Source organism: Phyllostomus hastatus, unplaced genomic scaffold (genome assembly GCF_019186645.2).
Source record: "Phyllostomus hastatus isolate PE091 unplaced genomic scaffold, TTU_PhHast_1.1 phas_scaffold_78, whole genome shotgun sequence".
In the NCBI taxonomy this organism is placed as follows: Eukaryota; Metazoa; Chordata; class Mammalia; order Chiroptera; family Phyllostomidae; genus Phyllostomus; species Phyllostomus hastatus.
In genome coordinates this window covers 42792892-42819944 of record NW_025334041.1, presented here as the reverse complement: position 1 = coordinate 42819944, position 27053 = coordinate 42792892, and the positions used below count along the sequence as shown (strand labels likewise).

The 27053-nt window shown below is 36.0% G+C and overlaps 1 protein-coding gene across 2 annotated transcripts in view; it reads right to left on the bottom strand.

Moving 5' to 3' along the window:
* Positions 1-27053, bottom strand: part of MAGI2 (membrane associated guanylate kinase, WW and PDZ domain containing 2) — a 1385030-nt gene that overhangs the window by 978775 nt on the left and 379202 nt on the right. For both annotated transcript variants that reach the window (XM_045827541.1, XM_045827543.1), the window contains exon 2: positions 6902-7018. In XM_045827541.1, coding sequence (XP_045683497.1) covers positions 6902-7018 — 117 coding nt within the window. The remainder of the gene's footprint in view (positions 1-6901; positions 7019-27053) is intronic.

Genomic DNA, 27053 nt, shown 5'->3' with positions numbered 1-27053 from the left:
AAATACTATGTTTTGCGTTAAACATCTTATCACAAAGATTACAATCACATTTTCATAACAATACATCTCATGCTTCAGAAGTCTTTATGTCACAGCTCAACTCATTACATATTCCAAAGGAGAACAATTTTAAAAGCTTTGTAATCCTCTTTATGTTTATTGTCCCATTCACTTACTGAAGCTGGATCATATTTCAGAGTTTCATCAATGGTGAAAGCAGGTTTCAAGGAACATCAGAGTTATGATGGCATCCTTAACTTAACATTCATAAAAAACCCTGAAAGTACATGTTTGGCTGGTTATACCCAGGACTGCACTTAATTTAAACCGAGCTCTTTATTTTTCCCTGAAGTGTCTGCTGTGTTTGACTTATCTTCAGTTTTCATAAACTGTTTACACTTGCTCAACATCAAGGGCATTTCATACTCAGAATAATTTAAGCCATTTGATGAACTTATTTGAATAATGATAAAGTAAAGAAAAAAGGAGCAAAATTAGAAAACTATATCACTTTACGGTAGAAATAACTATTTGAGTTCATTTTATTCTTCTCCCCACCTCTCCTTTGATCCAAAGAAAAGGCCTTTGCCAAGGTCCTATAGTTAGTTAGTGGCAGAAACTAGTCCAAAACTAATTAATGACTCTCAGTTCTGAGATGGGTGCTCTTTCCATAGCACCACGTGGCCAAACAGGTAAAGCCAAGGGTTATTGTTACCCTGCTCTAGGCAATGCTAAACTGCAATGTGTAAATAAATCTGATTAGTGCACCAGACAATAGAGTATCAGAAACCACAATTAGTATTCCTTCTTATTATTCTTTTGATCAGGTAAATTTAAATCAGAAATTGAGTGCTCTACCACAAATCTGAAGCCCTAAAGTTCCTTAAAGTGCTCATTGCCGTCTGCCTGCAGGTCTCCTTCAGCTACGTAATCATCCAAGAACCTACATACTAGTCAAATGAGTTTGGAAACTTGGGCAGTTCTGAACCTTACAGAGTCCTACTTTTTTCCATTCAAAAAAGTGCAGTGGTCTATAATGAGATGTGTTGATCTTCTTGTGTCCCCCTGGACTACATACAGTCTTGAAGTCTGCAGGGAGAAGATTCTGGAGCCCCTGGAAGGTAAGCTATTTTTCCATTGAAAGTGATGACTGGTGTTTCTAGAGGTACAAAAATATGGCTTCAGGCACTTACCGGCAATTCTTTTCTGGGCTAACTGCTAGAACCAGTGAAGCCCAACAGTGTGCCTCCCATCTGCCTACTCCACCTGTGGTCCACAGACACAGTTTTCCTAAGGAAAGCCCCTCTATATGAAGAGGGAAGAGAGAAAAACAAACCACAAGGGGAAACCTAAGAGGAAAGATTGGGTCCTGGCCACAAAAGAGCTGATCAAGTCAAGGCAAAGGGAATTTTATGTGGTTTGAAAATCAGTAAGGTTGTTCCCTGTTGGTGTTTATTGCTTTTTGTGTATGTGTGTGACAGATATGTTCCTTTATTCTAAAACCAGTGCGCTGTGGTGCCAAATAGTTAAATCAATAAAATCACATTTAATATACCTTGTCTTTCCATTTTAAGCAACATTTTGAATTTAGTTTTCTTCTGTAGAGTATTCTGTCAACCAAAAACATGAATGTTAGTAACTGACCAAGAAAAATGCATTCATTTTATTCAATGACAAAAAGAAAAAGTCTATGCATATTACATGAAACTAGATCTTATTATTCTCAGTGGTAAGAGGGGGAGGGTAAACCTCATACAACTTTCTCTAAAGTAAAAACACATTTTTAATAAATGTAACAGACAGGCATATGAATGAGTAAATTAGAATTTTGCAAGTATTTGCTACTGCTTAGAAGCTTTTGAAATTTTTCTTATGGTCTAGCTTTCTAAGAGTTTATAAATCTCTGATGAAATTTAGTTTAATTTGTTTATAGATTTCCTTCTTGTTTGGCTCACAGCTAATAACTTATTTATTCCCTAATAACCCTTCCCGTGAACACTTAGCACAACATATAATCAGGATATTTTTAAAAAATTCAATTCATTTTCAAAGAACAAAAATGTGGCAACTTGATTCTGAAATAATTGTGAAAACTATGACTAACACTCTAAAGACAACTTCAAAAAAACTAAATTGATGATTCTTTAGCAATAAAGTCAAGTCTGACACAGATGTTAATATACAGTTGTAACATGTTGGTTTAAAACTCATCTGGATTTGATCTCTCTAGTCCTACGCCTGCATGTCTACCTATTGTTCAACGTATCATCCCAGCACATAGGCCTATATTGTTTCAAGATATTTTGAGTATTTAATCATGTTCTTGATCAACTTCAACCCAGAGAATTTCATTCATTGAAGAAAGATAATCCACAGGTCCATGTCATTCTCCATATTTATCACATGCTTAAAAATGCATATTTGTGATGAAAATTATGAGGAATTAGTAGATTCATTCATGCCCACAAAAACATATTGCCTTATTGAAATTACATATTTTTATAAGGTTTAAATCCATTGACATTTTTCTAAAATATTAAAATTATTTCCCCCCATGCATTATACCAGAAAGTTCTACCTTAGTTTTAATTTAATACTTGTTAACAGACATGAGGTCACCAGATTCTCTTCAATAGTCCTCTCTGACCATAGTCTTATATGGGAACATATAATTTGGGAAAAGGAATGTTGACCCCTTGGGTAGCCATACCTTCGGGTGTGTTGGTAACTGCTCACCTTAAAAGGACACAGTTCCTATAACTTTCCTGTTTCTATTTGCTTCTCCATGCAAAGTAATTTGATGTAACAGAGAAATTAAAAAAAACATATTAGAAAACTTAAAATTTCATTCTTGAGAATGCTTCTTTATAATGTAGTAGAGTTATACTAACACAGTTATTAAATATGTAGAAACATCATTGTGAGTTACATCTCAATAGTCTCATAAAAGTAATTTCTTTTATATCTCAAATCTATGTTTTTCATTTTGTTAACACGTTATGGAATAGCTTTAGACCTTTAGTTCTACTATTTGTCTTTTATTTGTTATACATTGGTATTTCTTTTGTCCTCAAATAAATTTAAAATATTTCCCAATAAAACCATCTCAACAAATGACAAAGTATGGTCTTAGGAGAGAAGTTTAACATTTAATTTTAACTACCTTCCATTTCATTTTGAAACCTTAAAAATTAGTTATTGAAGTCCTTCCTCATGTCATCTGGTATAATGGAAAAAAGGTATCTAAAATATATATCTGTGCTCATACCTGTCTCAGAAATTAATTTGTAACTCTAATAAATATTAAGGATAAAAAGGATCTCCATAAATAAGTGGAAGTGATTATTTTTTCTCATATTTAAGAGGAATATTCAATTTAATCAAGGTTGATTAGACTTAAGAGTTAACTATATGCAATCATGTTCAGTAAAATATTAAAACCAAAATAAACTCCATTTTCACTCTTTAAACATTTGGAAATGAATACAATAGTCTTCTGTATTAATTGCACCAATTTCCCTCACATAGGATGAACCTATACTATGCAAAGGATAACACATGCATGCTGCTTTCACTTTGTGTACATCACACGCTGTAATAGAGCAATCTCATGTAAAGTCTAAATAGATGCTGCTAACTTAGTGCTTCTGAAATTGTCTTTTGAATACTGAAAACAAGGTAATTGAAATTCTAAACCTTTGATGGATATTGTAAACCTTTTTGGATTCTTTATCCACAAGTATTTTTCCTGGTTAGTATTTATCACATTCCAGATTGCAAGTTTTGTCTCATTATAATTTGTTCCTTTTCCCTCAAGTTCCATTACATAAAATATTCTATATAGCCTGAAATCAAATAGCAGAAAGATTCATTTACAATATTCATTTTTAAAAATTCACTTCCATTTTAGAACACCTGGTTCCTCTTAAGACCTCTCTACCCCCATAAATGTCACAGTTAGTGACTAAAAGTCAAATGCTTAGGTACAAATTTAGCTTTTTAATGAATATAAACCATGTCACTGGCTAGTCTTCTACAGAAAATAACAAGAGTTGTTCTGAAGGACATTTTTGTCTATGATTCAGTTTGAAAGAATGGTGGACTGATATCACACGAGCCTCTCTGTGTGTAGGTGTGAGATGTGTGTGCACTCATGCTCACCATGCACCCAGAAACCCTGTCTCTGTGCCCAGGTCCTGACTCTGTACCCAGAGACACAGATTTAAAAATGATTTTGAAGAATTCAGTTTGAGATATGTTCTAGGGAAACAAATGAAATAGCTAAATCCAGTCAATCCTTGCTCAAGGTCAGGGAAGAGATTAATGGAATTTTGCATTATCTATGATTAAGGCCCAGTAGAAACATGGACTGTCCCCCTCCCTCCCAAGTTTAGACCAGAAATCAGCCAGCAGCCAGGCCCAGACTTCTTCAAAAGAAGACAGAGGAGCCAAGCTGTCCACAGCCAGACTGGGCTGAGCGCATGTGTCGTGTGTGAGGGCAGGGAGTCTCTGGAGCCCTCACTCCAGAGCTCTTTCTTATTCACTAGGCACCAAGGAAATTGAGCCCTAAGACTTGGCTCCTTTCTTCCCAGTTATAGCTGGTGGTGGTGGTGAGCTGAATTACCCAGCTACATCTTTTAGCAAAAATCAGACCACCCTCACATAGTTACAAGTTGACTACAGTGTTGTTACCAGGGAGTTATCCAGGACTTATTCCTGGTGCCAATAACAGATTAAACAGAGGTATACATATTAACTCACATGTGTTTAAGGGCAGTGACATGCTCTTCAGTAATACATTGTCCTTTTATGGTTATGGGTTCATGAAAATTATGAGAATTTTTTGACAAAAGAGAGTATGTAAAAAATGACACACCATACCCAAGGCCGATAGTTATGCTAAATGTGCTTTTAAGTTTCTAAACAATGGCAGGATTTTTCACACTACTGCCCACTTTTTCTGCACAGTATCTAAAAATATCTGAACATTTTATTAAAATATATACTGAGTGAAGATAGTAGATTGCCTAGGTCCAATTCAAGAGTATAAAAGTGATTATAGATAATATAAATCAGAATCATCTTTATCTTAGATTTATTTTTTCTTAACTTTTATTTTAAGAGCATTGTTAGTAAACAGTGTTATTGGACTTGTCTATTAGCAGTGGTGGCTACAAGTTAAAAAATAATTGTATGAGTGTAATATTCACATTCACTGAGTTTCTAATCACTTCCTTTATAGGAGCTATTCAAGGATTTCTAATTGAATTTATAACTTCACACTGAAATCACATCAAGAAATTCTCTGTTTACTTGTATAAGCCTGGTTATTTTATCCTTATATTTATTTTTTCTTCATAGTATTTCTTTGGTACTCTAAAAATATGACTTATTTAAGAAGTTAATTAACTAATACAAAATGTACTTCTATTATCTTCATATTTAATTAAGATCTATTTATGTCATTGCCTTGGCGAGGACTACAGTATTTCTGAATGTCAGCCTCTTATCTATTTCCCTCAGCTTTAAAACATAATAAAATGCCTGGATTCTTTATTTGGTTTTTCATGTCTCCTTTCTTTCATGTCACAAAAGATAAATTTATACAGCTGTGCTGACAACATCACAGCTTTGAAAATGAGTCCACCTGTTACTTTATAAACAGTTCAGTCACTGACTTTAATCCATCTTCTGCACATCACCTTAATGTCAAACTTACAAATTTGAGAATGCACTTTTCTCAACTTCTAGTTCTAAAGCAAGAGTCCAGAAGTCCACTTGGCTAACACAGACCAACAGAGATAGTGTTTGGACTTAGAAGATCATGTCAATCAGCATGCATTCTTATTTAGGGATATTTGATAGTGATGCCCTGGCATATCTCTCTCAATGAACAATTGGTGCAACAATGGCAACAGTCTGTCTTCCTAGGACATGTGCAGGGGAAAAGGGTTGGGTGCTGAGTCATTTCACTTCCCTGTTTGTTATTGGTATTTCAGTAAAATCATCTGTGATCTATGCATTTTACATAGTTCTGGTAGTTCTATCCCAGGAATCATATATATATATATATAAATGATTCATTTATTCTGGCCAAGTTTTTTTCTTTTTTAAATATCAGCCTTTCAGAGACCATAGCTTTGAGTTTAGGGAAGTTTATTAGAGCAGAACTAAAACAAAAAGAATACACACAACACCCTCAGATCAAGGTTTCTGGAGAGACTGGAAAGTCTCTGGAAGTCATGAACTTTACCTTGAGGAAACAGATTTTTTTTATAACTTTAGGACAATTTAAGAATTTTTCAAGGCAGGTCCTAGATTTTAGCACCTGCTCATAATCAGGGATTGTGGATTTCTATAGGTATCATATGAGATATTTGTACCAAACCCTCAACATCATTGCTTTTTAAGAGTTACAGATCATTGAGCTTCCCTTTCCAATGCAGAATTTCCTTTTCACTTGTGAGACTCCCTTGCTGCAAACCAGAGATGAGCTGGGAGTTAGTTACTATGTAGGTTCTATTCACAAAATAGCTATTTCAGTCAATAAATTAAATTTGCATTCTTACCTGTTCCTGGTGTGGAGCTCTACCCCAAACATGATTCACTATGAATCAGTAACATCCTGGGCTAGAATTCATATTTCTCAATACTAAATGGAGAAGTAAGTTAGATTTTATAGCTTGGAAATCATAGGTCTCTTCTGGCTACAACATCGTCATAAACCCCGCAACTACCGTTATAAGCTTTTGCATGTAAAACTTCTATATTTCAAATCACTTTTCTGTTCCAAATGGCCACCATAAAAAATCAGAGGAATTTAACTTTACTTTTAAATGATGGATATATTGCTGAACATTTATCTTTTGACATAGAAAATAACATTGCCTGTTGCACTCACATGGCACTGTGCGGAGGTAGAGGTTGTCTCGAATGATTTGCTGAAGCTCGTGGTCCACAGAACCCTTCTGAAATCGTAAGTTGAGGTAGTGACGAAGATCCTTATCAACGATTCCTCCTAGAATAATAAAGTTTCTTAATAAAGAATGTTGGAAAGTATTTTAAATATGCAATTTAATTCTGTCATAAATATACTCATGAACCTAAGTTAAAAGATGTATTATTTCACATTGCTCTTTTGACTTTCTGATACATTTACTGCCATAATAATAAAATATAACACTTACTGAGATAATAATTGTCTACCAGGTCTGTGCTCAGTGTTTACCATGCATTTTTAAATTTACTTCTCATTTAGAATGAAGGCAGAAGGTATGTGTTACTCCTGAGCGAAAACTGAAATGTCATAGCATATTTCATTGAATGGCTAGCAAAATTTTTTTTCCACTTTGCATTTTCCCTTCTGTCCAGCTTCTGGCATGCACCCACACTACTGTGCTGTCTCTACGAATTTGACTACTAGGTATCTCATGTAAGTGGATTCATATAATATTTGTCTTTTTGTGACTGGCTTATTTCACTTAGTATGTCTTCAAGGTTTGAAAAGATGTTTGTTATTTAAATTACTATGAATTTAGATAAGTATGGTGATAAATGTTAAAAAGAAAATAAACTACACAATTAATGTTTTACTTCCTTTATAAAATCAAAGTCATTTCTCTTTTCTATAAAAATATGCAGATGTTTCTAACTAGACATCAAGATTTTAAATAATTTAAGTATTTTTCTTTTATTATTATAATTATTATATTATTGTTATAGAAATAATTTTGAGACTATTTGCAATTATATAGTAATGAAAAATAAGTGAGTTCATAAGTTAAGAAAGCTAATACTTAGATTTATCCAAGATTAAATTAAAGATAAGTATTTAAAGATAATTGTGTTAAAGTATGAAGATTTATCTAAGACTCTTTATATTCTTATACTTGAAAGAGTGAATTATAAATCAAGATACCTATAAAATATATGAATTACTAAAACCCATTTCAAAAATATTAGGGTAGTTGAGCTAAGACAAAAAATTATTGATAGAAGAAATAGGAAATCTGTAAAGTCATAAAAGTCATATTCTTTTCAAATCCTTTTGAATTTTGAAGTTACAGTTCATCAGTCTATCTGAATCACCATGGCCACATAAAATAGCATTAGATGTGTATGCATATGTGGAACACAAATCCCTTTTACTCAAATAGTAGTTAATATTCGCAAACTATATACTGCAATATTTCTGAAGTTTCAAAATCCATTGTTTCGATTGTCTCCTAATTGCTGGTACAGCCTCAGGAAGATGCCAGAAAAATAGTATTGGAAATGGATTATTAGAGTTCTTATTCTCCAAACAATGTCCCTCTTATATTGCAACAAATCTATATTTCCACCCAATGTAATAGCAGAAAATAAATGATATCAAAGGAAAACATATTGCTTATTAGGTGCAAAAAATATTACATACATAATGCCTGCACATATAATTTTCCAAATTCAAAACCATTTTCTTAGAGCAAAAGCAGAGCAGTCAGAAATGGAAGTCACTCCAAACCACCAGCACTGACATCAGTAATTACCTATCATTTACATCTTCAAATGCCCTGCAATTCCACATGTTGAACTTTTCCTTCCTGTCTAATATGTGGGACATGCCAAGTGATGAGATGCTTTCTGGCAGCCCCAGAATATGCTAACTATAGAACAACAGATATAGTCTGTCCACTAAAAATGCCAGAATCACTCACCTCATGGATGTAACATAGATAAGCTCACATGTGTAGTCTAGGATGATTCTTTTTCCTGAAAATATGTGTATTATTAGTTTAAAACCATTTCTGATACTACTATGATACTACATTTGCCCTGTCAGAATTTATCTATGTAAGAAAACAGCCAAAAAGGCTGTCTATTCCTTAATGACTTTAATACATTTTTCATATTTTAATCTATTGATATTACTGTGTCAACATTTTTCCTATGAAGAACCTGCTGAAGCTTCTGAAACTAATATAAAATTTCTCCCATTAATTAAAATGAATTGTCACAAATTATTACATTTGTTTTGGAAGGAATTTTCCTGCCTCATAGTTCACAAATATCTTATCATCCATAACAATTTATCATAGCATGTTTCAAATAGCAAGTACATGCTATATGTTACTTGCTATATGTTACATAGCAAGTAAGTGAAATTCTTTTACCCACTGTCTTTATTATTGCAAATAATCTGTTGGTTTCCTACCCAATATTCTTTCCTCTATCCTTTCTTTATTAACAACCACAATTTTGTTTCAGGCCCAAACATACTCAGCTCTGGGACATGGAGCACAGTGGTCTGAGACAGCTACCCAGTCTAGCTCCCCACTTTCCCAGATGCCCATCCAGCTTCTCATAGCTATGTTCTGGCCATTGAGACCTAACACAGAAGGAGGGTTTTTTTTTTTATTCATTGAACTAAACTTGATATTTGAGATATATTAGCCATTTTCTGACCTTTAAGTGACTTGCACAAGGGAAAACTCCAAAATACTAAGGATATTAGAGTTGAAGTTAGAAAAAGCCTGGAACCCTGGTCGGTTTTCTAAGCAGTTAAAATATTATCAGCCACTACTTACCTTAAGATTTCTTATCATCTGAGAAAAGGTATATACTCATTTTCTAAAATCATTACAATTTTCTGTCATTTGTAACTCTACACAATCCCTATATGTGTGTGTATGTATACATGTTTTACATACATATATATAACATGTACACACATATTTAAAAGAATGTTTTTCCTTAATTGTACATTTCATTTAGAGAAAAATTAAGCAACTAACAGTGGGCAACAGCTGATCTAAACCATAGAGACCGGGTCTCAATACTACCGAGTTGTATGTAAGTTAACATTTTAAAGCAAGCTAAAAAATTTAAAAAAATACATTGAGTTCAATAAATGTTATCTATTGTTAAAATAAATAATTTGCTGTCTTATTTACCAAAGTTATAATTTGTGGTTTTATTGTTATAGTTTGTCATGTAGAGTTTATGTTTTGTCATTTGTTACTGATACCTAGATCTGGTAGCTTAAAGAATGTGCACATAAATCCTCCTGCCAAGCATAGCATTGTCAAGTACACTGTCCCTTAGCTGTTGTACTTATCCCTTCAACAAAATTCAGTAGTTTTACTTACCATTATTTTTAATAGTTGTTGCATTATTTCATTTAATGGTGAAAATTATACTTTTTGCATTTTACAAGGCAAAACAATAGATTAAAAGATACAACACCTTCTCAAATCACCCATTTGTCAATCAGAGATTTAGGAAGGATTCAAACCCTATGATTCTGCTTCTAAAGAATATCTGCCATCTGAGGAATGAACTTCATACTCCAATGTGGTCAAGTCCTTTCTCAGCATGACCACAAATAAGCTTTCAACCTGCTATCAAAGTATAACATAAGAAGAACCCTCAGGAGAGAACTTGATTTAAACTCTTCACATTGCAAATGAAGAAAATGAAGCTCACTCAAATTACTTGGCACTGGGTTTAAAGTAAAGATGGGGAGAAGTGGGAAGCAGTAGGGAACTCCTATGGATTATTTTGGGAGAAAATGCTACACGTTACCACTTTAAAATGGTGTGCATAGCTACATTTTCAATAGTTTTCATAAATGTCTGTGCTAGAACTGCTTTGTACCTTCCACTATTCAAATGTCCAGACTGAGGAAGCAAAGAAAGAAGATGTGGAGTGGGGGGTGGAGGGAATGGAGACAACTGTACCTGAAAAACAATAAAATAAAATAAAATAAAATAAAATAAAAGATGTGGCTTGGATTAGATGAACAAATGTTCTCAGCATATTCCTTAAGAAAAATTGTTAATTGTAGCCTTGCAGCTAAAGCAAGATACTCTTCCTAAGACTGAGGGAGAACTATATCAGCCTCTGTAATGTTTGTGCCAAAGGTCAGGTTGCTACTAGCTGTCAAGACCAGCCTTGTCCCTCTCATTCATGGGGGTGTACATTGCCTCAAACTTTCCCTTCCAACAGATTATGAAATTGACATGCACTTTATAACTCAATGTAAACTGGGGAGAATAGTTCATTAATTGGGATGGTGCAGGGTGTGTAGGAAGATGAAGGTAGAGATTATCAGCAAGCCAAAATCTGGCTCATTTTTATGTCTTTTATTCATCCTGTGCTTAAGCCACATTAGGCTACTTTAATATTCTATTGACCTTGTTTATTTTTTCTCCTCCTTACCTCAGTTTTTTTCCATCTATACTCAACAAGATGCTGAAGTGAGCATTGATTTTTTTGTTTGTTTTGCTTGTTTGTTTTGTGCCCATTTCTTTGCTTTATCTTGTACTGCCTTCTTCTGATAATAGTGCCCTGATTTCTTTTTTTGAGTGGCTATATCTCTCATTCTGTATAAATGTGGTTAAACTTTTAAGCAATCTTCCCTGCCTTCACTTATCCAATTAAAAAAAAACCATTAAACTAGGTGGCTTAAATAACAAATATTTATTTCTTACAGTTCTAGACATTGAGAAATTCAAGATCAAGGAGCTGGCAGATCAGAGGTTCAGTGGGGCACTCTTCCCAGTTTGCATATGACCATCTTCTCTTTGTCTCTTCAGACAGTTGGAAGAGAAAACATCTCTCTTGTGTTTCTGCTTGTAAGGGTACATATCCCATTCATGAGAGTGCCACTCTCATGACCTAATTCCTACAGGCCCCACCTCCTTGTACCATCACATTGGGGTTTAGGATTCTAGCATAAAACTTTTGAAGCAGCCACAAACAGTCCATAACAGTAGGTCTTGTCCTAATAAGGTCTCCACTGGATATAAATTCCTTGTTTCCATATATACTAGTTGCCAATTATACCTGACAGTTTGGGGGTTGTTCTGGCAATCAGACAACTGAATTATTTTATTAGTTAATTATAATTATAGAACACCAGTCAGTTATAGCCCATAAGAAATAAAACCATGGATAATCTCCCTTTGATTATGTTTATTTTGTAAAATTTTCTGAATTGTCCAGAAAGCTAAGATTATTGACATGAAATCGATTTCTTACATTGTTTTTGCCAAATAAGTTGTATAATAATAAAGCAAAATAGTCTATAAGGAATTATAAGAAGGGAATGATCTATCCATATGCCTTAAGATATGCCTATAAGTGACCACACATTTATTTATGTAGGTTTATTGGATGGTGGGGATTTAGAGGGACAGACAGTAGAAAAGCACTATGAACCTATGTTGCTACCTTCCTTTTTCAAAAATAGTTTCTTGCTTGGCTCACCTCAAACATGGAGAAATAAATAACAGAAAAGTTGATTGATTCTGTTGTAATCCACAGTCACAAAATTGGTGACAGACCTATCTAATCCAGTCTGTCAGAGCAGTCTCCATTGCCTTTTTAGGTGGAAAATTGTGTCTTTGGTTTCTGATGATCTAGAGATCCACCTAATTTTTAGGCAGCTAGAGTACTGTACCAAGTCACTGGATGCATTTAATCTGTAATAGTCATTAAATAAATTATGAGTCAGTAAAATTGTGCCTCCCCTAATAATTTTAATGATGATAATTTTAAACATGAGCACACATATAAGACCAGTGGTAACGCATTTCAGATGACTTGTTTGGTTAATTGCTTTTCCATAGCTAGACACATTTAGGTATATGAAAATTTGTACTTCTTCCATATTTTACTCATTATATTAGAGAGTAGAGTCAATCCTTTTATCATGCTTTAATATCTTTGCATGTTGTTTTTCTTCAAAATTTTAGTATTATCACATGTTATGCAATAATAAAAGAGACAACAAACTATATTAAACCATTGCAGATCATTAGGAGATTTAAAACGAGAGAGAATAATTGCTATTTCAGAGAAAATGACAGAGACAAATGTCAGCATTTGTAATACTCTCCAGTTCATATTGAAAATGTCTTTTTATCATTTTCTTTCCCCTACTATTGCACAGATGGTGTATTATTATTCAGTTTCATTTTTCATTGTTAGCCTTGATCTCAAAGTAAAAGTTAAAGTTATTCTTATAGCTATGATTATAGGCTCCCATGGAGAAGGGAAAGTGGATACTTGCTATATGCCTGGCATTATCTGAAATTTTAAAATCAAGAAATGTAAATGATGGACACATAGTTAAAAGCAAACTCAACTACATTTTCTATGTCTCTGGATTAAGTGAGTGGTCCCCTAACCTTTTTGGCACAAGGGTCAGTTTCGTGGAAGACTGGTTTTCCATGGACCAGGCAGGGGGGAGATTCAGGATGGGTTTCAGGGTGATTCAAACACGTTACATTTATTGTGCACTTTATTTCTGTTATTATTACATTGTAATATATAATGAAACAATTATACAACTCACCATAATGCAGAATCAGTAGGAGCCCTGAGCTTGTTTCCTGCAACTAGGGAGAGGGTCCCATCTGGGGGTGATGGGAGACAGTGACACCCAAAATGTGTTGCTTATATCCAGTAATCTCACTTTGGTTGCTGTCCCTGTGGAAAACCCTGCTTCACAAAGATAGGATGTTGGAAATGGAAGCAAGCTTTTCAGTGCTTCTGTGGCAATCTCAGGATATTCCACCTTGACTTTAAGCCAGAACATATGGAGATTTGAAGTTTCTCAAACATACTTTTAAGGCCACCATCATTTGCAATCTCAAGCAGTTGATCTCTTCCAGCACGGACAAAGTCAATTCACCTGGCTTATTCACAAATGGGTTGCGGATCCATTTCTTCCCAGTTCAGGGGTCTATTGTGGTTGGGAAGTAATGCTCAAACTTTTTTGAAAGCTGAGATAGGTGATCATGCACCAGCTGGGAGAAAGAAGGCCCAGGCTCAGTCTCTCTTAAAAGCTCTGCTAATGTTTGAAAGATGTCAAGAATCCCAATATTCATTCATCAACCCCAAATTCCAGTTTGGCTTTGAATGTAGGCCCTTTATCTGTTGCAATGAACCTGTAATTTAAGTAGGAATCTTGGTATTTTATTTTAAATGCAGCTTTCTTTTTTTCTGGAAGTCTTAGAGTTTTTTGTTGTCTCATCATTGAGTCTCCCTTTCAAAGAAGCTCTTCAAAGACATTTGCTTTTTACTTATTTTGGACAGAGTTAGTTTGTACTCTTGTGACAACTGTGACTGAGGTAAGTCCACAATGGGGGAAAGAGGCACAGACTGAAGTGGAGAATAAAATAATGGGTGGGCCACATGCAGACTAAAATAAGTGTCAAATTCTGACTAAAGCCTGCCACCAGATGCAGCTATACAACTGAAGTACATAAACTCACTTGCCACTATAAAGTCTCCCACCAGATGCAGCTTAATTGTCGTTTGTCACTCACTGACAAAGTTTTGATATGAGTCTGCAAGCAGTTGAAATATTATGGTCTCTGTGCAGTCAAACCTCTCTGCTAATGACAATCTGTATTTGCAGCTGCTCCTCAGTGCTGGCATTGCTGCCTCAGCTCCACCTCAGACCATCAGGCATGAGATCCTCACAAGGAGCGTGCAAACTGGATCCCTTGCATGCGCAGTTCACAATAGGGTTCATGCTCCTAAGAGAGTCTAATGCTGCATCTAATCTGACAGGAGGTGGAACTCAGGCAGTAATGCCAGCAAAGGGAAACCTCTATAAATACAGATGAACTTATAAATACAGATGAACTTTTGCTCATTTGCCCACCATTCACCTCCTGCTGTACATCCTGGTTTCTAATAGGCCACAGACAAAGTACCTGTCCAAAGGTTGGAGACCCCTGCTCCAGATGGCTAATTCAGGCTCTGAATAGGGTATTGTTTGTTAATTTTTTGACTCCCCTAACTCCTAAGCATTGGATGACCTTTATAAAAAGCAGTATGTCACAACAAAGTCAGCATAACAAAAGAAAAAATATGTGGCTAAAAAGGAATCAGATGCAAATTTAATCCATTTTCTTAAAAACGTGAGTATATATCAGGATGAGTTCAAAAAGGAAAAAGAAAAAAACTATTAGAATAGTTATGAATGATTTAAAATCATTGATGGTAAATAAAGCTCAAAATTGTAAGGTTTCTGCAAAAAATTATGAAGGTCAAAGAAAGAACAATTGCTCAACACAGCTACATAATTCAGCAGGAATTTATTTTTTTACTTAGGAAATTGGTTTATTGCTTTTTAAAATGTAATCCAAAGTTGAAGTCTAAATTTTAAAAGTTTCAGTGATAAAATATTATAATTGTTATTTTTGGAAAATCCAATTTAAGAATTTACCTGCATTGATTTTTTAAAAAAAGCAAAAAAAATTCTGGTGATATATCTGAAGAAACATAAAAAACTAACTCAAAAGAATATATGAGAGAGACCCCCAAAATAGAATTTATATATAAAAAATTGTGTATTTAGTTCTGGCTGGTGTGGCTCAGTGGATTGAGTGCCAGCCTATGAACCCAAGAGTTACTTGTTCGATTCACAGTCAAGGCACATGCCTAGGTTGCAGGCCAGGTCCCCAGTAGGGGGCATGTGAGAGGCAACCACACACTGATGTTTCTCTCCATCTGTTTCTCTCTACCTTCCACTCTCTCTAAAAATGAATAAATAACATTTTTTAAAATTGTATATTTATTCTTACATGTTTAAATTTCACTTTAAAAGTACTCTCCATCTGATGCAAAACACATATCAAGACTGTCTTCCCACTGCTCAAAACAGTTTTTGAACTCATTGATTTTGATGCCTTTTAGTGCTTCTGCCTTTTTTTGTTTCACCTCTTCCACATTAGAAAAAGTTTCCCTTTGAAGACTTTTTTCATCTGGGGAAACAATAAAAACATCACTTGGGGTGAGATCAGGTGAATAGGGAGGGTGGGGCATGAGGTCATGCCCTTTTTGGTCAAAAAGAGCTGAATACTCAGTGCAGTATAGGCAAACACACTTGTAAACCACTCATCATGAAATGGGTAAATGCATTGAAAGAGTCTTCAGAAAAATACATTGAAGCCAAGCACAGCCTCTCATAACAATACTAGCTGGTACACTGATATGGTTGGGTTACCAGAACACTCACCTAGCAGGAAATCCTGTACTACAGAAAATAATTTCAGGATTTTTTTCATCTTCCCTTGCATGCACCCCTTTGTTTATTGCAGCATTATTTACAATAGCGAAGATTTGGAAGCAGCCTAAGTTTCCATCTATAGATGAATGGATAAAATGCTGTGGTACATTTGCACAACAAAATACTACTTGGCTGTTAAAAAAGAAGAAAACTTTACTATCTGTGATCACATAGATAAACCTGGACAACATTATAAAGCTTATAAAGTGAAATAAGCCAGTCAAAGAAAGACAAGTAGTGAAGGATTACACTCATATGTGGAATCTAATGAGCAAAATGAACTAACAAGCAAAATAGTGACAGATTCACAGAGAGTAGACTGACGGCTGTGGAAGGCATGAGGGAGCTGTGTGGGAGGTTAGAGGGTCTGAGCAAAAAAGAGAAAAAACTCATGGGCACAGACTACAGTGTGATGAGTGCCAGGGAGAAGTGGGGCAGATGGAGGGAGGTGGAGGAGGTTATGGGTGGAATAAATGGTGATAGAGTGAGACCTGAATTGATGTGGTAAACACACAATAGAGTGTACAGATGATTGTAGAATTGTGGACCTGAAAACTGTATAATTTTGTTGACCAGTTTCACCTCAATAAATTAAAGGAAAAAATAAGAAATGTGGAAAGTAAATAAAAAATTAAAAAGCATAAAATAACCTGCACATACTAGGTAAGCCTTAAACACATTCATTTATAAAACTAAAAGTAAGCATATTTAAACAATAAATATTCAAGCTTATTTCATTTTACATTAATAAGCTGCTATGCCCAAATCCACAAAAAACTATAATTTAAAAGAGGTGATGTCTATTATGAATAAAATAGGTGGGGATCAGCAGGGTTAGTTTCATAAACTGCTGCATTATTTTGTGTTTTGAGAACTATAGAAAAAAGTCAGTCCTCTCACTTTAGTTTTTGCTAGCTTGTTTCAACTTAAAACTTCTAGATGCCCTGGTATCATAGTTGATCTGCTCCAAACAAAATGGCTTCATTCTGAAAAGTATCATAACATAGATCATATCATCCAAATTGACTTAAAAATACACATGCACACACACACACAACCCACTGCTTTATTTGTGAACCCATTTTACAATGATAATACAAAAACCATCCCTTAAAATTTTGAATCAAAAAAGAGACTAATGTATCTTCTAAAGTCTATGTCACAATTAATCAGTAGTCATGAAGTTGTAACAATTCTAGGCACATAATTTTGAACTGCTACAGGCTGACAAAATAATGAGAAAGGTTTCCAAATATAGATTTGTAATATAGGAATTATTTCCACAAAAATAATGTGGCATGTTATAATTTTGTCTTTGGTCCACCTATTATACGTTTTTAGAAATTAATTAGGCACCTGAAAAAAAACATTATTCATGATATGTTAGAAATACAAGTTGTTTTATATTGCCATGTATAATAATGCTTCCTGGGAGGTGGGAGCAGGAGGATGGTAGTTAAATTTCCAAATTAAGCTGACAGGTTCTAAAAATTCAAAACCCTTCTCCCACAAGGTACAATGCTAGCTCCAAGACCCTAGGGGCAAATCTTGCTGATATTGTCAAAGATTCCTCAGAGTGAGTCAGCATTAGAAGTGGGTCGAGGAGGAACAGCAGTTGGGAGGATGAATTCTCTATGCTCTTGTACACTGTAAAGAGCTATGGGACAATGAACATCCTGCTGATCTATCTGCTTAGAGTTGTGCTCAGCCCAAACTCTTTTTCTTTATATATGCTTAGCCTTTAATTAATTCTGAGATCTTGGCTGCTTCGGTTTGTACTGCTATTATTCATTTGGTCTGATTTCGCTATGAAATGGGATCTAATTTCTTTCCCTATTTGCCATTTTAGAAGCAAAACCAAAATCATTTTGAAATTTCCTTGGCATTATTACAAATACTTTATTATTCATAAAATTATCCCCCAAATATGAAATGTATTTCCCCACAAAAATCTGTAAACCCCTGTCCCTTTACCTACACCATCCCTGCCCAATACATAGGACATATAGTATAGACAAAACAAAGGCTGGGGATAATAGCAGAAATTTGAAGTTTACAAAACATGGAAGGCATCTTCAGATACCAGAAGAAATCTAGGTTCATATAACTCAGGCACATCAGCCAAGGAGTAGGATGTGTGTTTGTGTGCATGCATGCATTGGTGCACGTGTTAGGTCAGGAGTGGGTGGGCAATGAGAAAATAGGTGTTAGAGGTTATGAGGATGATGGTGGAGGAAGCACACAGGATCTCCTCATCATTCTTGTTCACCTAAGTTTTACTGCTCTGACCCCTGAAAAATAAGGCCCTGATCTGACGCAGTAGAGAAGTAAGAAAGGAAAACTGGGGTTTGAGAGGCTGGACCCTTTGGATGACTGTAATTGCAGTGGAAAGGGAAAGGATAGGACAAAAGATTCAAGCACTGGAACCTGGAAGAGAAAGTCGTGCATGCTGCCAAGTGGCCAAGTCTGTTGTGACCCCAAGAGCCTGGAAGAGAAGGGAAGTATGTGCATCAAACTGGCTGTCAAGGACTGCAAAAATGAGTTATATTACAATGGACTTTTACTGAATTAGAAAACTACTTCCTCCAACTACAGTTCAGGGGCTATTTATACACTTATCAGACATAGTGCTATAAATTAGTAAATTCAATAATCCATATTTGAATGCCATCAATTAAAATTTCTTAAAAATCCACTTTAAACATCGGAGGCTGTATTGCCTCTGGAAATATAGGGACGACATAGCCAGGAATAAGAAAGAAGACTACACAATGAACTGAAGGCATTCTCAATTTCCTTTTGCCTCATGATTACATAAAAACCATGAGACAGAATTATAAACTGATAAAATGGTATTTACAGGTTGCCATCTTAAAAAATCCTGGCTCACTCCTTAAACTGTTTGCAGTGAAAAAGCCTACAGAAAATGTCTCTTTGAGGTAAACTTCCATTTTTATTGAACCATTACTACTTGTTTTTAACAACAAATTTTTATGAAAATGCCATGTGATTATTTACCTGAGAATATATTTTGCAATGGAGAAAAAAATACAGACTGTAATCGTCATTGGAAATTAATTTTTATTGATTTTTGGAATAGGATAACAGCAGAAAGAATAAGAAAAAATCTACAAGGGAGGAGGAAATATATGCATATGTATACACACATGCAAGGTTTGTCCAGAAAAAGTCCAGCCATTGTTAAAATAAGGAGAACAGTTTGTGCAGCATCAATGTAACTCAGCAGCCAAGGAGAGTGGACTGGAAAGCATATGCATGAAGAATGATGACTCACTGTACTAGTCAGTAGGGAGCTAGATGCTGTTGAGTGAGCATGTGTGGCCGTCTCATTCAAAATGACTGAGTGAGTAGAGCAACAAATCAGCATCAAATTTTGTGTTAAGCTTGAACATTCCTCCACAGAAACTATTTGGATGATTCAGAAGGCAGCAGCTATGGGCAACTGGTGACTGGAAGCTTTGCCATGACAACACACCCACTCATGCATCGCATCTCATGCAGAGTTTTTTGGTAAAACATCAAATCACCACAGTGACCCAGCCCCCCTACAGTCCAGATTTGATGACCTGCAACTTCTGACCTCTCCTAAAACTGAAATAACTTTTGAAAGGGAAGAGATTTCAGTTGTCAGTGAAATTCAGGAAAACAGGACAGGGCAGCTGATAGTGATTGGTAGAGCTTTATGAGATCCCAAGCTGACTACTTTGAAGGGGACTGAGGCATCATTGTCCTATGTACAATGTTTCTTATATCGTGTATGTTCTTCTTGGCATATAGTTCATAGATTTTCTTATAATCCTTTGCATTTTGATGGTGGCAGTTGTTACTTCCCTTCTTTAATTTCTGATTTTTTTTTCTTATCTGGGTCCTCTCTCTCTTGTTTTTTTTTTTTTTTTATGAGTCTGTTTAAACATTTGTCAATCTTCTTTCTCCCTTTGCTTCCCATCCACCCGGAACCCCCTTCCCTCCAGCAATCTCCCCACCTAAGTTCATGTCTATGGGTCGTGCATGTAAGTTCTTTAGCTTTTCCATTTCCTACACCAGTTTTAACATCTTCCTATTTTGTACCTACCAATTATGCTTCATAACCCCTGAACCTTTTCCCCCATTCTCCCTCTTTTCCCTCCCAGCTGATAACCCTCCAAATGATCTCTGTATCTATGATTCTATTCCTGTTCTAGTTGTTTGCTTACTTTGTTTTTTTTTTTAGATTTAGTTGTTGATAGTTACGAATTTGGTGCCATTTTATGTTAACAGTTTTGATCGTCGTCATTTTCCTAAATGAGTTCCTTTAACATTTCATGTAATAAGGTCTTGGTGATGATGAACTCCTTTAGCCCTGTCTTGTCTAGGAAGCACTTTATCTGCCCTTCCATTCTAACTGATAGCTTTGCTGGATAGAATAATGTAGGTGGGAAGTCTTTGTTTTCATCACTTTAAATACTTCTGGCCAGCCTCTGTTTGCCTGCAGTTTCTTTTGAGAAATCAGCTGATAGTCTTACGGGACCTCCCTTGTTAGTAACTCTCTTCTTTTTTGCTGCTTTTAAGATTCTCTCCTTGTCTTTAACCTTTGGCATTTTAATTGTGCTGTATCTTTGTATGGTCTTCTTTGGAACCAACTTATTTGGGATTCTCTGTGCTTTCTGGACTTGTATGTCTATTTCCTTCAACAAATTAGGGAAGTTTTCTTTCATTATTTTTCAAATATGTTTTCAATTTTTTGCTCTTTCTCTTCTCCTCTGGCATCCCTAAGATTTGGATATTTGTACATTTGAAGATGTCATAAAGATTTCTTATCCTTGTTTTTTTTTAATTCTTTTTTCTTTTTGCTGTTCTGGTTGAATGTTTATTTCTTCTTTATGTTCCAAATTGTTGACTCGAATCCTGGCTTCTTCCCTTTCACTGTTGGTTCCCTGTAGATTTTTTCCTTATTTCACTTAGTGTAACCTTCATTTCTTCTTTTATATTGTTGTTGTACTCAGTAAGTTTTTTGAGCACCCTAATCATGTGTCTTGAACTCTGCATCTGATAGGTAGGTTACCTCTGTTTCATTTAGTTCGTTTTCTGAGGTTTTGATCTGTTCTTTCATTTGGGCCATATTTCTTTGTCTCCTCAATTTGGTAGTTTCCCTATGTTTATTTCTGTGTATTAGGTAAAGCTACTTTGACTTCCTGTCTCAGTAGTGTGGCCTATTGGGGAAAAGGCACCTATAAATTATGTGGGGCAGAGCCTTAGATAACTGCCAGGGCAGGACAACTCTCTTCATTGCTTTGTGGCTCTGTGTCAGGGGAGGACCCAGAGAACATCAGTGCTGCTGCCTGGCTTCTGGAGGTTTGCCCAGCACTTGCCCCATTTCCAGTCTCTTCACCCACTCCCTATATGCTATTGGTGCTGTTCCAGCTGTTGCCCTGGCATTGAATCCAAAAGTGGGAGGGTTTGCATACATTGTAAGACTGTGTGGGCCCTTTAAGTGGAGTCTCCTGAAAATCTGCCAGTTTCTTCTGCTGTCCCATCCCCCATTAATTTTTACAGCCAGAAGTTATGGGGATTTATCTTCCCAGTGCTGGAACCCTGGGCTTTGTAGTTTAGCCTGAGGCTGGGATTGCTTGCTCCTAAGGTATCCCTCCCAATTTTTATCCACTACATGTGAATGTGGGACCACCCATTCCACTGCTGCCATCGCTTCTCTGTGCCACACCACATCTACTTGTCTTCCTGCCCCTTCTCCACATGCCCACCTTCTTACCCATCTGGATGAATGTGGCTTCTTTAAATCCATGCTGGTCAGACTTTCATAGAATTTGATTTTCTGAAATTCCTCAGTGTTATTTTGCTTTTTGAGGTTTAGTGGTAATTCTTTTTGTGGTAGGGTGAGGAGGTCAAGCATGTTTATTTACACCTGCATCTTGACTGGAAGTCTTGTATTTTCTTTAAAATTCTGTATGTCATTTGTTTCCACTTTAATCTTCATTATTTACTTCCTTGTACTTACACTGGCCTTTGTTCATTGTTTTTCTGGTTCTTTTAGGTATAAGGTCAGATTATTTATTTGAGATTTTTCTTGCATCTTGAGGTAGGCCTGTATGAATTTCCCTATCAAGACTGATTTTGCTGTGTTGCATAGATTTTGGTTTGCTGTGTGTTCATTTTCACTTGTTTCTGGGTAGCTTTTAATTTATTTATTGATTTCATTCTTAACCCATTCATTTTTAAGAACATTTTCTTTAGCCTCCATGTGTTTGAGTGTTTTTCATTTTTTTTTCTTTTGAAGATTTCTAGTTTCATAGCATTATGATCAGAGAATATGCATGATATGATTTCAAACTTCTCAAACTTACTGAGACTTGTTTTGTGTCCTAATGTGTTCTATGCTAGAAAAAAATGTTCCATTTTCACTCGAACAGAATGTGCATTCTACTACTTTGGGGCAGGATGTTCTGAAGATATCAGTTAAATATACCTGATCTAGTATAATTTAAGACTTCTGTTTCCTTGTTGATTTTTTGCCTGGAAGATCTATCCAATGATGTCAACAGGGTGTTAAAATCCCATACTATTATTGTATTACTGTCCATGTCTCCCTCATGTTCATCAAGATTTGCTTTATATACTTAGGTGCTCCTATGTTGGGTGCATAAATATTTACAAGTGTTATATCCTCTGGTTGGCTTTATTCTTTTATCATTATGTAGTATCCTTTTCCTTTTGCTGTAGCCTTTTTTTGAAATCTATTTTACGTGATATAAGTATTACATCATCAGCTTTTTTGTTTGTTTGTTTCCATTTGCATGGAATATTTTTCTATCCCACCACTTTCAGTCTGTGTGCATCTTCTGTTCTGAGGTGGGTATCTTATAGACAGCAAATATATGGGTCATGTTTTCTTATCCATTCAGTACCCTCTGTCTTTTGACTTGGACCATTTAATCCACTAATTTTTAAAGTTATTATTGACAGGTACTTACATATTGCCATTTTATTCTTTATACCTATGTTCCTCTCTAAATATTTCTTTTTTCTCCTTTTTTCTTCTTAAAGCAAACTCTTTAACATTTCTTGCAGTACTGGTTTGGTGGTACTGAACTCCTTTAGCATTTTTTGTCTGGGAAGCTCTTTATTTTGCCTTCAATTTTAATGTTGGATAGAGTAGTCTTGGTTGTAGATTCTTGCTTTTCATCGCTTTAAATATTTCATACTCATCCCTTCTGGCCTGAAGAATTTCTGTTGAGAAATCAGCTGATAGCCTTTTTGGAGCTCTTTTGGAGGTAATTAACTCTGTCTCCTGATATGCTTTTTAGATTCTCTCTTTGTCTTTAACCTTTGGTGTTTTACTTATGATGTGTGTTGGTTTAATCTTGATTGGGACTCTGGCTTCCTGAACTTGTGTTCTTTTTTTATTCTCCCGGTTATGGAAATTTCCAGCCATTGTTTCTTCAAACACATTTTTGATTTCTTGTTCACTGTCTTTTCCTTCTGGTACCCCTATGATGCAAATGTGCAAATGTTGTTATGCTTGATGTTGTCCCAGAGGTCCCTCATACTCCTTTTTTATTCTGATTTTCTATTCTTTTTTGTTGTTCTGCTTGGGTGCTTACTGTTACAGTGTCCTCTAATTTCCTCATTTGATCCTCTGTTCCATCTAACCTGCTGTTGATATTTTCTAGTGTATTTTTCATTTCAGATATTGTTTTCTTCATTTCTGACTGGTTCTTTTTATGGTTTGTATGTCTTTTTTAGTGCTTACTATCTCTTTGTTTATGTTCTCACTAAGATCATCCATTCTTCCCCTGAGGTCCTTGAGTGTCCTTATAACCATTGTTTTAAACTTTGCATCTGGTATCTTGGTTGCTTTCATTTTATTTAATTATTTCTACAGTGATTCATCTCATTCTTTCATTTGATCCATATTTCTTTGTCTCCCTTTTTTGTTTGTCTTTTTGTTTTTGTCTATGTATATTAGGTAGATCTGCTATAGTTCTCAAGCTTGTTATGAGAGATCTCTGATGTAGGTGCCTGTTGGTCTTAATGGTACAATTTTCTAGATCACCTGAGCTAGATATTCCAGAAGTGATTCTTGCATGGGTTATGTGCTCTCTCCCATTGTAGTTTAGCCTTGAATACCATTGGTCCATTTTTTGGTAGAGTTAACCTTCAGAGTGGCTGACTAAACCTCATTCACTGTTTATGAGTCGCTGTTCAGGGACTGTCCTCTCAGGCAGAATTATTTCTCCATGGTCTGGTGGCTCTGCCATTTGTGTGGCTAGTTGGCTTAAACTCAGATGTGCTTTGAAGCCAACCACTGGTTGTGATGTTTCTGGGTCCACTTGGCTGGGGTTCTGGTGCAGACTGATGTCAGACTTGTGTGTAACCAGCCTTCGGTTAATTGTCTGGAGCTACCATGCAATTCGTGGTTTGTGGCTGTCTGTATTCCTGGGCCTGGGATTAGCTTCCTGAAGCTCTGAGCTGGAGGCAGATCAATAAAAGTCCAAAACTCCCTGAGGTCACCATCCACATATTAGCTACTCCACTACCCACTCCCTGTAAGGTTGCCTAGACTATGAGGAAAGGTTATAGAGTGGTCTCATCCTGGTCACTCCCCAATGATGTTTGCACATAGCTTGATCTCTGTAGGGCAGGGCAACTTGGTTGGGAGGATGGGGACACTGGGTTCCCTACTTGGGGGCAGTGTAGCCAGGCACTCAAAGGGGCCACTATTCCAACCCATACTACTCAGTATCTGCTGAGCTTCAAACTCTGTCTCCCTCAGGAGGAACATACCACAGGATCAGGTTGTGTGTAACCAACTGTCCTCACTGCAGGAGCAAGCTCAGCAAAGTGGGGTCACCAGAATTTGGGCAAACAGATTAAGAAGGTCTTTCATTGGGGGTGTCACAGACTGGGCAATGGAAAGTGGGGGAGTTGTATGCCTCCTCTTCATTCATCAGCTGCACTGTCCTAGACTCCCATGGAACCACAGTCCAAAGGTCCCATCTTTGAGTTGTGCTCCTTTCCCTTGATGAAACAGAGTCCCACAGGTGGGGCAGGCTTATCAGAACAGATCAAGGGAGTCTCCTGTTGAGGGTGGCATTGGTCTGCAAGAGAGGAGTGAGCTATAAGCCTATCCCTAGCTCTGTAGCCATACTGTCAGAGACCCTGACAGGAGGCTCTAAGGGAGTCATGCTGATGGTCTCAACTCTGAGCTGAGTTCCCTTCCTCCCACTAAACTAATCTAAGAGGGACAGGGTCAGCAGGTTTGGGAAAACAGATTAAGGCAACCCTCTGTTTGCAGGCAGCCCTATTTTGGGGGGTGGCCCTGGCCTGCAGGATGAAAACAGGTTGCATGCTTCCCCTTAGCTCTGCAGTCACATTGCCAGAGACCCTGACAAAGGATTCTTCTTCTGGACATGGAACCTACAGAACCCGTAGGAGTAGGAGAAAGATCGGCTGGTATTCAAAATCCACACAATTCACTGGCTGAGAGTCTGTCTAAAGTTTCTACAGAAAAAGAGCACACCACAGGACCCTGTTGTGTACAACCAACAGTTCTCTGCCAGACATGAGATTGGCAGGGTGGTGCTCCCTGCCAATGACTAGTACAGTGAAATCATCATTGTTCTCACATACATATTCCAGTCCATTTTCCTTGGCTGCCCAGGTTATACTGATGTCACACAAACCATTCTCATGACTCTCATGACATGGCATGGCTTTTTCCAGATAAACCTCATACAATGGGTATTTGCTCATTGACAAATTAAATAGATACAAATAAAAAGCATTTTCAGTAGAAACTATAAACCAGTAATAACACTGCATAAGAAGACCCCATTATGTCTCAAAATTGCCTATTTTTTCTACGTTAAATGTTTAACAGGCTCCATGACTCATTTATAAGAGCAAGATAAATATCCATGACCATGAAGGTCAATTAGCAAATTTTATAAATTATACCCATTCTCTCTCTCTGTCTTTCTTTTTAATCCTCACCTAAGGATATGTTTATTGATTTTAGAGAGAGAGAGAGAGAGAGGAAGGACAAGAGACATAAAGAGAGAAAGAGAGAAACATAAATGTGAGAGAGAAACATCAAACAGTGGCCTTCTGTGTGCACTCTGACCAGGGGTTGAACCCGCAACCTAGGTATGTGTCCTAACCAGGGACTGAACTTGCAGCCTTAAGGTGTACAAGACAATGCTCCAACCAACTGAGCTACCCAGCCAGGGTTGTACCAATTTTTTATATTTCAGTTATAAGGACTAACTGGTAGCATCTGGTTTATAACATTTGGCTACCTGATGGGAAACGTATATTTAGTTTATTCTATTACTAATAAAAAACCTATAATCAAAGCAAATTTTTATTTAAAGAGTTTATTTGAAATTAAAGTACATGATGATTTGTGAGTAATGAGTTCTATTTACTGTTGTGAGTGTTATATAAGAATTTATTTAGATCTGTCATCCAAAAGTTCACCCTTAGGAGTCACTATATAGAAAAGAATAATCAAATATTATATTAAAAAATTCTTAGTATCTTCAAGTTATTCACACAAGGTATGAAGCTGTATATAACAAGAATGTATCAGAAAATGATGGCACCAACTTTACTATTTTAGCCTTCAGCTGAAATTTATATTAAGTAAAAATGAAGGCTTTTGACCTAGTGAATCACCATGAGGAAAAATGGGTACAAATACAATTATTTTTAGTATGTAATTTTTCATGCTTCAAAATAGTATCTGCTAAACAACTATTCTCTATCATTACCTTGGTTTCAATCAACATAAGACTACAGGGCACATTACTCCTTCTGGAAATGGAACATCAAGCTTACATTTAAAATTATGTGTTTGCCATCAAATTAATCTTAAATGTTACATTTTTAAAATACATAAAAATCTTGAAGTAGAAACATTCCATCACTAGCTTTTAGAGAATCTATTATTAAAATTAAGCCTGCAGCAAAA